This window comes from Myotis daubentonii, chromosome 7 (assembly GCF_963259705.1).
Source record: "Myotis daubentonii chromosome 7, mMyoDau2.1, whole genome shotgun sequence".
NCBI classification, from domain to species: domain Eukaryota; kingdom Metazoa; phylum Chordata; class Mammalia; order Chiroptera; family Vespertilionidae; genus Myotis; species Myotis daubentonii.
In genome coordinates, this window is record NC_081846.1 from 62,344,612 (window position 1) to 62,358,312 (window position 13,701).

At 44.7% G+C, this 13,701-nt stretch overlaps 1 protein-coding gene across 2 annotated transcripts in view; it reads left to right on the forward strand.

Annotated features, from left to right (window-relative positions):
- Positions 1 to 5,127: 5,127 nt before the first annotated feature.
- Positions 5,128 to 13,701, forward strand: part of CACNB4 (calcium voltage-gated channel auxiliary subunit beta 4) — a 239,996-nt gene continuing 231,422 nt past the window's right edge. Inside the window, exons 1-2 of one of the 2 annotated variants that reach the window (XM_059704459.1) lie at positions 5,128 to 6,473; positions 7,012 to 7,095. In XM_059704459.1, the coding sequence (XP_059560442.1) occupies positions 6,414 to 6,473; positions 7,012 to 7,095 (144 nt within the window). In that variant the 5' untranslated portion in view covers positions 5,128 to 6,413. Of the gene's footprint in view, positions 6,474 to 6,671; positions 6,786 to 7,011; positions 7,096 to 13,701 lie in introns of those variants that run through there. The other variant, XM_059704455.1, reaches the window with a different exon arrangement.

The following is a 13,701-nucleotide window of genomic DNA, read 5'->3' on the forward strand; positions in this document are numbered from 1 at the left end:
GTCAGGTGGAGAAAGCAAGAACTTAAGGAAGCTCACAGAATTCTGTGTTTTGTAACTAGAAAAAAGCAAAACTCAAAGCACTGCTGAGGAAAACACCAGGTGACAACTGGTTGAGGCTGTTTTGAACTAGGAAAGTAGTTTTGAGTCGAAGCTTAGGGACCCAGGGCCTACACAGCCTGGTTTCTTCAAAAATTAGAGTTGCTAAGAGCACAGCCTGAGCATGGGATTCTTCTGGATAAGCACCAGACTCTTCAGAATCACATATTAGGATCTTCACGATCTCACTGTTGGCGGCCCTGCTAACCCCTTCTTCCACTTTCCTGTATACACGCTAGATTCCAACCCTCAAACCCCAAATTCCTCAGATGCCAATTTTGCTTTTTCACACCTGTGTTTGGCCCTGTTATTTTTCTCTGAAATTCTTTTACCCATCTAACAAATTGTCTTTCAAGTTTTGGCTCAAATTTCCCTGATTCTGGCCACAGACCATGCTGTATGTCTGTAGCACCTTGTGACTGTGTTATAGGGGTTGTCATGTTAAACTGGGATGACCTGTCTTTGTGTCAAAAGGCTCTGGCTCTGTCTCAGATGCTATAGTTTGGCCCATTCAATATGCATTTGCAGCCTTCATATGGAAATCAGCAAACAAGTTAATGGCACTTGTCTTCTGAGACTCCTTTGCAGCCCAGGTGGCCACATGACATGATTTTGGTCATAGTTTCTGAGGAGGGCTTCCTAGGAAGAAAGAAAAAACTTGGAAGGAAAAGGTTTTTTGCTCCCCTTCTTCTGGCTTAGAAGGCAGGTGCAATGTCAGGAGCTAAAGCGATCATGTTGTGACCATGGGGAAGAAAGTTACGAAGGTTCAGGAAGATTCAGAGTACCTGGCTCCTAGATGACACCTCTAAGTGGCTGTACCAGTTCCAGGTTATCTTCCGCTGGCCTTCTTATGTGAAAAAATAACCCTTTATCTGTTACCTCTATTTGTCTAGACTACTTTTGGTAGGGTTTTCCTATTTGTATCTGAAAGCATTCTAACCCAACTAGGTCTGTAAAATCTTTTAAAACTTGGAACTGCTTTATTCACTGGTGTATTCCAAGGCCCTAGCTTAGGCACAGGAAATGTTTGTGGAATCTATAATAATAAAAGTGTAATCTGTGAATTATACTGGATATCCTTCTAGAGGAAGCTGGGGCTGTGAGGGAAGCCTGGGTCCTGGGTCCCAGGTGGTGGGAAGCCCGGGTCCTGGGTGCCAGAGGGAAGCCGGTGCTGGCAGCCGGGGGAAGGAAGGCCTACTCTTGCACGAATTTCGTGCATTGGGCCTCTAGTGAAGAATTAAGATGAACTTAGCAGAGAGCGCATAGCACCTCACAATGCCTGGCTTTCAGTAAACATGAGTTTTCTTTCACCCTTTCTTATCCTTGTGCTTATCATTATCATTCCATTTAACCTGTGTGAAATCAGGATGTATTTTACAATGGATCAGCATGTATTGTAAGGCTTCATTTTATTCCCATTTGTCTATTCAATCGATGATGCTTCTTAAACATCAAGTTGTCCTAGAATCCAGGGGATATGGCATTATTTTAACTATCAAGAGACAAGGGGGCTAGAGTCCTGTTTAAGTGGCAAAAAGACCAATGGCTCTGTTAAAAAGGAAAAAAATCTTAGCATCTCCTGCTCATCAGACAATCCCCATGGCTGCTTTCCAGAACAAAATGCTCATTTCTGCACCTGAGCCCAGGACTGCAGCAGAGGCAGAAGCACCCTGAACATTTCTTTCTGACTTGTGGCTTGAAACTGTACATCACTGACCCTTGCTGTGGGTTGGAGGAGGGGCAAGTGGTTATGAAAAACACTCCATAAAGGCAACACCTAGAAGGTTGAAAGGTCGTAGTCAGATACTTGGGCAGGTAACAGTAGTACCAGACATTGAAAGAGCGCTGGGGTCCAACCCCAGCAGGTCCAGGGGTCCCCAAAGGTGTGGACGGAGTCGGCGAAGAAGGAAGGACACGGAGACAGCGTTCAGTTGATCATCATAGCCGGGTTCTCTTGTCAGGGTCTCTAGCCAAGTTCTGTTCAGGATCTGCACTGAAGTTCTGGTCTGGATCTCCAGTGAAGTTCTGGTTAGGATCTCCAGCGAAGTTCTGGTTAGGATCTCCAGCCAGGTTCTGTAGCCATGTTCCCTCGCTAGGTTCTCCAGCCAGGTTCTGTCCAGGTTCTCCAGCCAGGTTCAGTCACCAGGTTCTAGTCAGGTTCTCTTGCCAATTTCTGTAGTCAGGTTCAGTCCAGGATCTTTTGCCATGTTCTCTCCAGCGAAGTTCTTCTGTCTGTAGGTTCGGTGTAGGTTCTGTCTTCTTGGCTCTCTTCTAAGTTCTGTGTTCTAAGTTCTGTCTCTTGCTGTCTTGTTGCATCTGTATTTATACCAGTTGATTCTAATCCTATCAATCTCTATTCCAAAGGTTAGGGCGTTTCTTATCTCCATTCCAGGGAGTAAAGATTATGTAGCTTAAGCATGATTGTTCGTAGTTAAAGTGAGGTTTCATTCCCTCCCTAACTTCAGGGGAAAATCCCTACCTGGGGAAACAACCTTTCTCAGAGAGGAGACCTTGGTTAAAACACATAGTGCCAAGAAGGTGAGCAAACATATTAAGAACAGTATGCCATATATGCCAGGTCCCTTGAAACAGCAAGGATGGACCGGCTCCCGGAAAAAGAGGATATGGGGACTAAGGAAAAAGCAAATGCTATGTAACCTGACCGTTGGATGTCTCGACTTTTATGTCCCACATGTTATCCTGGCTGCGAACCACTAGTATAGATTCATTCAAGTTCTATTCCAACTTTGAATCTCTGAAAGCCTGTGTTCTTCACTGGGCATAGAGCAGGTAGAAAAACTAGAATTTGAATATTATTTGGAATTTAATTTACATCATTCAGTATCTTAATCCTTCATGTGGAGGGTTGTATTGTTCGCATTTTTTTAATCATCTCCTTTCCTCCAAGAGAATTGTACATATCTGTGCATGTTCTTGACTCCCGGAATTTATCTTGGATATATATCTAGGAGTAGAACTGCTGGGTCCTATAGTAACTCTGTATTTAATTTTTTTGAGGAACTGCCAAAATGTTTTTCACATCCGCTATACCACTTTACAGTCCCATCAGCAGTGTATTTCAGTTCCATGTTCTCTATATCCTTATTAACACTTGTTAACTGACTTTTTGATTATGGCCACTCTGGTGAGTATAAAGTGGTATCTCACTGTGGTTTTGGTTTGCATTCGCCTGATGGCTAATGATGTCAAGCATCTTTTTCATGGGCTTATTGGCCATCTGTGCATCTTCTTTTGAAGAAATGTCTATTCAGACTCTTTGCCCAACATTAAAATTGGGTTATTTATCTTTTTATTATTACTGAGTTATAAGATTATATATATATATATATACATCACCTAGGAGTCCCTTATTAGATATATGCTTTGCAAATATTTTCTCCCGTTCTGTGGGTTGTGTTTTCACTTTCTTGATGAAGTCCAATTTGTGTTTTTTCTTTTTCTTTTGTTGCTTATGCTTTGGGTGTCATATCTAAGAATCCATTGCCAGTGTTTTCTTCTGGTAGTTTTATATTTTTAGCTCATTCATTTAGGTCTCTGGTCTATTTCGAGTTAATTTTTGTATGGGGCATGAGGTAAGGATCCAGCCTCATTCTTTGAATTCTGGTGCTGGGGTCAGGGACAATGATGTACCTCTCTCTGAATGACACCCCCACTTTAGGAGCTCAGTGCTTGGTAGGGAGGGACAGTAGTCCCAGGTCTCCTGGCTTGCCTCTCCAGGAGCAGTCAGGGCCCCAGTATTCTTGGGGGTGCTGTGCCCACAATAGAGCCTCCATCCCATGAGTAGGTAAGACTGGGCTAAACAAGGGAGCCCCCACCTCTCTGCTGTATTTGATGGGAACGTAGCCTCAGCAACAGGCATCTAGGGACAGGATGATAAATGCTGACGTCCTTTCCCTTCCAGGAAGGTAACCCAGCCAGTGGGAGCTGGGGGGAGAGGAACTCTGTATCTAGGCTGCACCACTGTGGAGTGGAGTGTCCCTCTCACTGAGCTGACTGGAAGCAGGGAGGGAAGTATTTGGTTCAAATACCACAGACTCTCACGTTATTGACCTTCAGTGAATTTTCTTAAATGTTTCTTCATTTGCCTTCTTTTGACTAGGGTTTTGGACCACTTCCAGAGATTTAAATAATTTTTTGAAAATAATTTTTCCCAGTTTTGCTGTGGGGTGGGTGCAGAGAGGTCCTCGCTGTCTTGCTGCTCTAGATTCTTTTTTGAGAACTCAAAACCAGTGAGACTCGGGGCAGTGGAAAACCAGAAAACTCAAATTCCGGTGCCCATATAATAACTCATTCGATAAATATTGATTAAGTATCACTTATTAAAAATGGCTCAGAACTAAAAATGGATTGAGTTGACCGTAACCAAAGCAGGGAGTTCTGATTTTGCAGACACACCATTACGCATACACTTTATGGAATATCTACTATATGTGAGGTGGAAGAATAGAAGATAAAAAGCTAAAAACCTATTTTAGAAATTAGAGTTTCACAAAAAGAGAATTAATAAACCAAGGCAGCCTATATTAAATGCCCAGAGAATAATTGCTCCAGTTTTTCAGGGGCACAAGAAACTACCCAGCGCCAGAGTGGTCAGTCCTGGACGAAGAATGAGCTCAGCCAGGTTTGGAGAAGAGTAGGATTCAGCCGTGTGTGTGTGTGTGTGTGTGTGTGTGTGTGTGTGTGTGTGTGTGTGTGTTGCTGAAGTGGGATTGTATTTGGTATGCCGAAGCAATAATGTGCAGACCTGCCTGCTTGCCCAAAGAGAGATCAAGTTGAAGAAGTAAGGTGGTGACCAGAATAGCAGGGGAGAGGAGGGCTTGGCTGTTTGACGGTGGAGTTTGGTCCCTATCTTCTGGACTGCTGAGAACAGTAAGTTCTTTTTAGAGAAGAGTGACTGGAACAAAGAGGTATGTAAGAAAATGGCTTTGCCTGTAGTGTGTGGATGGAATGAAGGGGTGTGTGTGTATGTGCGCGTGCGCATTTGCACGCAGTAGGGAGCCTGGAGGCAGAGACTAGTTATTAGACAGTTGGAAAGAAATGACAGTCTGGATTAAGTGAAGGGGTGGGGGGATGGAATGGGAATAAATGTCTGGTGAATAGTAAGATATAATCATGACTTCAATAATGCCAAGCCATTTTTAAAAGAAACATGGCAGTTTCTATTTTTTTTAAAAAAAATCCTGGAATGCAATGTGATATGGTCTAATCTAGCGATTTAAGATACTATGCCTATTTTAAAGATGGATTTCTCATGCGGTAACTATAGTTAACGGATCTTTTTATTTTTTTAACTTGCATGTATTTTCCCTGTTACTTCAAATTCCAGCTCTTCACAATTTGCTTACTTTGATCTCAAATTAACCTATAGTATGTACGTGCAGAAGAGAACCCAGGGTTGCAACAACAGCAAAAGATTGTGCACGGTTTTATGGATGAGTTTCCTCCCTTGCAAACAGCGATCCGCGTCGACATGAGAGGCACGTGGCCAACTCCAGCTTTTTTAGCAGGTGTAACGTGACCTTCAAAACTCCTTAGGACAAGCAGCTCCCCGTGGGGCTGCATCTCCCGTCAGACGCAGGTGGGCAGGGTCTCCGGGGCTGCCCGGTTGACTACGGCTCGCGGTTCTGAGGCCAGAGTCGGCAAAAAGAATACAAAAACACAGGCACAAAACAAACCACAAGACCCATGCCTTCCCACAGTGGGCTGATGAGTGAAGTCGCAGAAAGAAGGTTCTGCTCTTGCCCTTTTAAAATTCCGGTGCAGCAAACACTCGCGCGGACACACACACACACACACACACACACACACACACACACACACACACACACGGTCGGCTCTTGCCACTCTCTGCACCGCACCGGCGTCCCTCCCCAAGTCCTGATTCATGAACCGTGCCACCTTTGTCTCGTTTTAAACTGTGCAGACTATTTTAATCCTGCCACCCCCACCGCAGACTCCCCCCTCCCTCCATCCTCTGGGAAGCTCCGCTGTAAGGCTCCGGCTCAGTGGGAGCGCGCTTCTCCCGGTCGGCTCGGGTGGGCGAGATCCCGGGAAGCCCTCGGCGGGACCTCCGCCTGCGGGGCGCTGCCCGGACGCCGCTGCGGCGCGGGGCACGCGCTTCGGTCCCTTTAAGGTGTCGCGCTCCCCGAAGTGCGGGCAGGGAGCCGCGAGCCGGCGCGGTCCCGAAGCCGGTGGGGACGTCCTGTCGCCCTCCCCTCCCCTCCCCCGCGGCCGAGTCTCCGGGGGCCTGCGGGTCCTCCGCCCACCGCGCGCGGGCTGGCCAGCGGCTGGGAAGCATGTCCTCCTCCTACGCCAAGAACGGGACCGCGGACGGGCCGCCCTCGCCCACCTCGCAGGTACCGCCCCCTCCCCCGCCTCCCCCTCCTCGGCCGCCCCACAGCGCCCCGCCTTCGTGCCTGGCGCCGGGCCCCCAGTCCCGGGAGCGGGCGGCCTCCCCCACCCTCCTCCGCGTCCCTTTCTCCTCCGGCTCCTCCTCCTCCTCCTCCTCCTCCTCCTCCTCCTCCTCCTCCTCCTCCTCCTCCTCCTCCTCCTCTTCCTCCTCCTCACCTCGACTCGTCTCTGCGCTCCCGCTTCCGAGCCTGCAGCCTTCCCCAGCAGATGCCGGGGACTCGGACCCCGAACCCTGAGAGTCTTTGTTAATGGATGTGGTGGGTGCCCGCGGGCCGCTCTCTCGGGCATCATTTCAGTTGTCCTGGATTAGAGTGGATGGGTCGGGGTGGGGGCTGGACTTGGGGGGCCGCAGAGGAGACTTGGGTGCGGGCTCCGGGGGACCCCAGGGAGCTGGTTCCGAGGCGGACTGGAGCCGGGGGAGGTCGCTGCTCTCCACGGTGCGGTCCTCACCCGCTTCTCTCTGGCCCCGTGTCTCGAGTCCAGGTGGCCCGAGGCACCACGACCCGGAGGAGCAGGTTGAAAAGATCCGATGGCAGCACCACTTCGACCAGCTTCATCCTCAGACAGGTAGGAGGCGGGCGCGGCGCGGAGGCGGGGGCGCGGGCTGGGCAGGAGGCGAGAGCTCGGCTCGGGGGTCCGGGGGCCGAGCGCCTTCTTCCCGCTCCGCGGGCGCTCCCGCTGCGCCCTGCCCTCCCTGCCCCTGCCCGCCCTGCCCCTGCTCGCCCTGCCCCTGCTCTCGAAGTCTGCGGGTCCGGGTGTCTCTGCACCGCCCTGGGAAGTTAGTTTGTGCGTCTGGACGCAAGTCCGCGGGGACCTGGCTTAGCGCAGGGACATTGCACTGGAGACGGGCATATTCCTCGTGGCATCTTCAGTGCGTGGGGAAGTCTTGAAGTTGTGTAACTGGACATTGAGTAAGCAAAGCCCGTAGGGCCGCCGGGCACCGGGTTTGATTGGGCTGAGAGTTGCGGGTCTCTTCTTTTTTGAATCCTCTTCTTTGTCTAGGTCTTGGAAGAGATCTCCAAGCTCTTCTAGTCGCAAGACAATTAGAGCAGAAAGTTAGGGCTCACTTTCGGACTGCTTCCTTGGTTCTCTAGATGAGGGAGATAGCTGGGTCTGTTCAAATCCAGATAAGCGAAGGCTGGCACTCAGCGCCTGGGGTATGGGTGGTGAGACACTTAGTGTTTGTTTCTTGTCTTTGTTGTTGTTGTTTTGTGTGTTTGTTTCGTAGTGATTGTTTTTTCTGCGTGGCTCTCATGCGCGTTGTGTGTGCTAAAGATTGCAGGTTACCCTGAATGCTTAGGTTTAGGTGCCTTTTATCTTGACCCAGGCAGGATATTGGCCCTTAATTTTTGTACTGACATGTGCTGTAAATGAAACCACCTCTGTGTATCTGCTGGGTGCTAGGGAGAGCATTAAAAAAAAAAAAAAAAAAAAAAAAAAAGGAGTCACCTTGATCTCTTCTTGGAACAGATTTGTCAAGGTGTGTGTGTTAGGGGTGACCTGCGAGGACTTTGGTCATTGCACCAAGACGCTTGCTTTTATTCCAGCCTCCACTGTGGACTGCGGGAGTGACCTTGGCGAGTTCTTTTCCCTCCAGGCCACTCGGAGCTTTGTGTAATGTGCTTTTAACCTACGGCGGCAGCTTTGCTGTGTTTCTTGAGGGATTATCTCACCAGTTTGAACAGGTTGTCCATGTTGGATGGGGCATTAGACTCAAAATTGGACTCAGACCTCTCCTAAAGGGACCATGAAGCATAATTAGATATTTATTATGTAGATATTCATCTTCTGCAGAGCCAGATACTATTACTTCTCTTTAATTCAATAAGCACTAAGATGAGCATTATTAAAATAAATATATTTGGATTCTGAATTCATTCTAAAAATACAGTCTGTTCCCTTTGCTGTGCTTAGATTATTTACATATTTGATAAGACATTCTTCATCTTTAAACAAATTTTAGTTATGTTACTGAGATCTTATTGTTGTTTACTTGATAGGTACTTATTTGTGGTAGTTTTATTGTTGCAAAATTCTTAGACATACTATCAGCATATTCCATGAACTGTTTGACTGAAGCGTTTGAGTTCATCTACACCATCATGTCACTAATGCTTTATTCTTCCAAGCACAAACAATATAGTCAATAGTCTTTCTAATGTCCTGTCCTCAATTTGCTCTAATACATAATTAAGTGAGATGATACATGTATAAGTTTTTGTTAAGAGTGCTGGTATGTGTTGACGTAAAAATATGAAAAGTGTTGCATGGTAAATAATTCTGGGAGTAATTTAAACCAGTGCAGATTTTTAGAACAAATATATTTCATAAATCTTTCTGAAACTGGGATTTGTTAGTTTAATAAAATGGTCTAATTTAAATGTAGGAATTACTGTAGTTGTGATTATATCATATACACAACCTTCCTATTTATTTTTGCAAAAAAAATACATAATTTTTGCACGCATGTACAGTTCAGAAAGTATCCTACACCTGATCTCATTTAAGTGGCATAATACAGATATCTATAATGGCTGCAATAAAAATAACTGAGAGAATTTTTATTTCTTTGAGAAGGTATGAAAAATGATTGCAAATGAAATGTAACAGTGTGTTATTTGAAATAAAATTGAACAGTTTTCATCCCAATGCTAAAATAATTTTTTAAGCACAACAGCTCTTTATGTTACTAGAGTCTCATTATTTGTTGAACGACCAATGATTTATTATTTTTGAATTCTTGATACATTGGAGGGCTGGTGATATTTCCAAGTCTGTATGATGCTTTTGCACATGAAGAAGATAATTGCAATATTAATAAAACAGTGCTGCTCATTTCTCTGTCATATTATTTACAAATATATGGAAAGGAAGCTTTCGCTAAAAAAAAAAAATTGATGTGTCAAATCATATGGCTAAGACTGGACAGAGAACAGTTGGCAGACTCACTTAATAAAACAATGTTTATTCTTAAAGCTGGTAAAAATGTTAGTGTTTTGTGTGTATATGTGCACAAATCCATGTGCACACACCTACATATGCACACATGTGAGCTGGCCTGAAAGGAAGCAGAGTGAGAAAGAGAGCATGCCGCCACTCTGAGGACTGTGCACAAAATCCCGCACTATCTTTGACCTTTGTTTCCCGGCTTACTAGATTGCTGGCTTCTACAGTTTAGGAGGGATGGGTGTTCTGGAATGGATCCAGGGAGCAACTAAGTGGTTTCTTTGAGGAAAGGTGAGAACATTAAGTATTTTGCCAGTGAAAGGAGAGAGTGCTCGGGGTGATCCAGGAATGATCTTCAAACTGAACACGAAGGCATTCTTTGGAAATGTGATGGACTGCTTTTGGTCTTCATTGAAGATGAAACTTAACTGGCTACAGTTAAAAAGGAATGAGGTTTTTAAAGCCAGCTCGAGTGGCTCATTTGGTTGCATGTCATCCTATGCATCAAAAGGTTTCTAGTTCTATTCCTGGTCAGGGCACGTACCTGGGTTGTGGTTGGATCACCTGTTGGGGCATGTATGGAAGGCAACCGATCAATGTTTCTCACGTCAATGTTTCTTTCTCTCTCTCTCTCTCTCTCTCTCTCTCTCTCTCTCTCTCTCTCTCTCTCTTTCTCCCTCTCTCCCCCTTCCTCTTTCTAAGCATATCCTTAGGTGGGGATTTAAAGAAAAGAAACGAATGAGGTTTTACAGCAAAACTTTCCTAATAGTATTGCTATCATTGGAATGGCTTTCCAAGTGAGGCTGTAGAATTTTCTCCCAGGAGATTACTTCTGACAGGCTGAATGGATTATTTATTCATGTTTTACATTTTTAGGAAACACTCATTAAACATTTGCTATGTGCTCAGCAGTTTGCTAGATACTGTGAAAGAAGAATGAAAAAGATGAATGGGACATAGCCCCCGTACCCAAAGGATCTTATAGAGTAGTATGGAGACATGGGTGTATAGAAAGGAAATACTTAGGTAGAGCGTAGTGTGCAGCAATATAGCAAGGAATGAGAGCATGGGCAAAATGCCCATGTGCGCTGAGCATTGAAATACCCATGGGTGTTCCTGCACATACAGTTAGTATGGTGCAGGTTACTCCCCCTTGGGTTACTCCCAACTTTCTCCCCATTGGGGTTTGAAGAGAAAATCTGACTAGGGTGGGATTGGTAGGTTGAACTCTCCTTGTAAAATCTGCCCTTATGAGGATTGCAGAGTCTTAGAAGGCCTGGCCCCCAAACCTCATCTTGAGTCCTCATCTCTTAGTTCTGAACTCAGATCTTTAACATATCACCCTCTCTCCTGCCACAGGCCCTTTGCACATGTGGAGAGCCCTCTCTATGGAATGCTCTTGCTCTCCCCGCTGCCTACTTAATTTTTAATCTTCCTCGAGATCTAACTTTAATCATCACTTCTTTTTCTAACCCCTTTGATGAGGTCAGTTCCTTAACCATGCACCTTATCCCAGACTACATTATGCCACTTCTCACCACTATTATAATTCAACATGTAATTAGATTTCTCTGTTCATGTCTTTCTCCCCATACAGGTAATGAGTTCCACCAGGGCAGGGACATGTCTGCATTTGGTCTCCTTTGCATCCTCAGCATTTAGCTTAGTAGATGTTCAATAAAGACGTGTTCATTTGAATGAATGAAGAAACGGTTGGATACAGGACTCGCTTGACACATTTTAGGCATGGAGTTCTGCTTCCACACTTAACTTTTTAACTTTTTGTTTAATGGGGAGAAATTGCTTCCTAACAGACCTTGGTAAAATGTAGTGGTTTAAAGCAACCACACTTTAAAAAAAATGTTTTTCTGTGGGCTGACCAGACAGTTCTGCTTTCTGTGATGTTATCTGGGCACTGGCATGACTAAAGGGTCTAAAATAGCTCACCTGGTTGTGCAGTGGGTGCTAGCTGCTGGCTGAGAACTAACCTAGTGCTTTTGGCAGGAGGCTCAGTTTTCCTCTACCCAGCCTCTCCGTGTGGTTGCTTGAGATTCCATGGTGGCTGGGTTCCTAGAAGGAGCATCCCCAGCAGGAAAGGCTGAAGCTGCAGATTTGGTGAAACCTAGTATCAAAGGCTCTCTGACAGTACTTCCATTCCAACCCCATAAGTCAAAACAGACCAAAGGGCCAGCCTTGTTTCACAGGGAGGGTAAGTAGACTCTATATTTTGCTGGTGCAGCAAGGCCGCCTTACGGAAGAGCATTTAGAACAGAAGATATTGTTGTAGACATCTTTGGAGCCATCTATCTTAGAGCAAGGAACTTTTATTTTTTTTAGGTATGCTAATCAAATGCTCATTACAATAATTCAATGAACCCACACTGTATTCAGAGGTCTAAAACATATTGAGATACTAAGTTGATACTATAATAAAACACGTCGGCAAAAAGATTCTTTGGGTTATAATTTGAGCACTGATTATAGAAACCTTTTTCTGATGAAATGCAAGTTTTCTCCAATGAAATGCAAATTCATCAACAGACGGTATATATACTTTGTGCATAGCTCTAAGAATAATCATATGCCTAGAGGCATATATATGCACAAAATTTATTTAGAAACTTAGATTCACAGAATTTTAGAACAGGAGAAGATTGCAGAGGGAAAGTACTTCAATTCCCCATTTTCAGGTAAATAAAACGGAAACCAAGGGACATAAAGGCCTTACCAAAGTCACACTAGTTGATAGCAAGGCACCGTCTCAGATTCTACAGCTTTTCCACCACAACCTCTTTGTCCCCGAAGAATCAAAACAGACATATAAGCACACATAGATGTGGACACATGAAAGGCTCCATGGAGCTTATTCCTCTTAGGTCCTAGAGATATTCTTAGTTTATGTGGTTATTGTGAAGAACAAAGCAATAAAGGGATAATCTGGAGACTGTATTCTCCCCCCTCCCACCCCCCATTTTATCATGAGATGAAATTTTTGTTTTCATTGTTTAAGGTTACACAGAGGGGTTTTTTGTTGTTGTTGTGTGTTTGGTTTTATTTACTTTTATTTATTAGTCACTGTATACCCAGAGTCTAACCAAGAAATAAAGCTATGTGAGTTTTTACAACTGAGGGACTTGAATGTAGAGATATGGTTAAACAGGTGGTGGGAGAGATTAGAAGCTAAACCTAGACGTTAGCAATAACAGGAAGCCACTATCACCTCTGGGCTAGAAGAACAATGAGAGGAAATTGTTACTGGAGCCCAGGGGCCAGAAACACCTGGATGGTGCTGGAACCATTGGGGTACTGTTCTGTAGGAGCAAGAGAGAAGAGGGTATCACCTCACACTGTCAGAGTGGCTTTTATAAAAAAGACAAGAAATAACAAGTGTGGTGAAGATGTGGAGAAAAGATGTGGGAACCCTTGTGCACTGTTGGTGGGAATGGAAATTAGTGTAGCCATTATGGAAAACAGAATGGAGGTGCCTCAAGAAATTAAAAGTAGAATTACCACATGATCCAGAAATTCCACTACTTGGTATTTATCCTACAAAAACAAAAACATTAACTGAAAAGATACCCTCCTGTTCATTGCAGCATTATTTACAATAGCCAAGATAAGGAAACAACCAACGTGTCCATGGATGGATGAATGGATAAAGAAATTGTGCTATAGCCCAGCTGGCATGGCTCAGTGGTTGAACGTCAACCTATGAACAAGGAGGTCACAGTTCCATTCCCGGTCAGGGCACATGTCCAGGTTATGGGCTCAATCCCAGTAGGGACAGAGCAGGAGTTAGCCGATCAATGATTTTCTCTCATTATGCATGTTTGTATCTCTCTCTCTCCCTCTCCCTTTCTGAAATCAATAAATATATTTAAAAAAAGAAGTTGTGGTGTATATATTATGCTATATTATTAAGCCATAAAAAGAGGGAAATCTTGCTATTTGCAACAATATAGATGGACCTTGAGAGCATTATGCTAAGTGAAGTAAGTTAGACAGAGAAAGACAAATACTATATGATCTCATCTTTATGTGGAATCTAAAAATAAAAACCCAAACAACCCCTCCCACAAACCCCAACCTCATAGATATAGAGATCTGATTGGTGGTTACCAAAGGTGGGGGTGGGTGAAATGGGCAAAGTAGGTCAAAAGGTACAAACTTCAGCTAATTATCCTATATAATAAAACCCTAATATGCAAATTGAGCAAATGGCAGAAC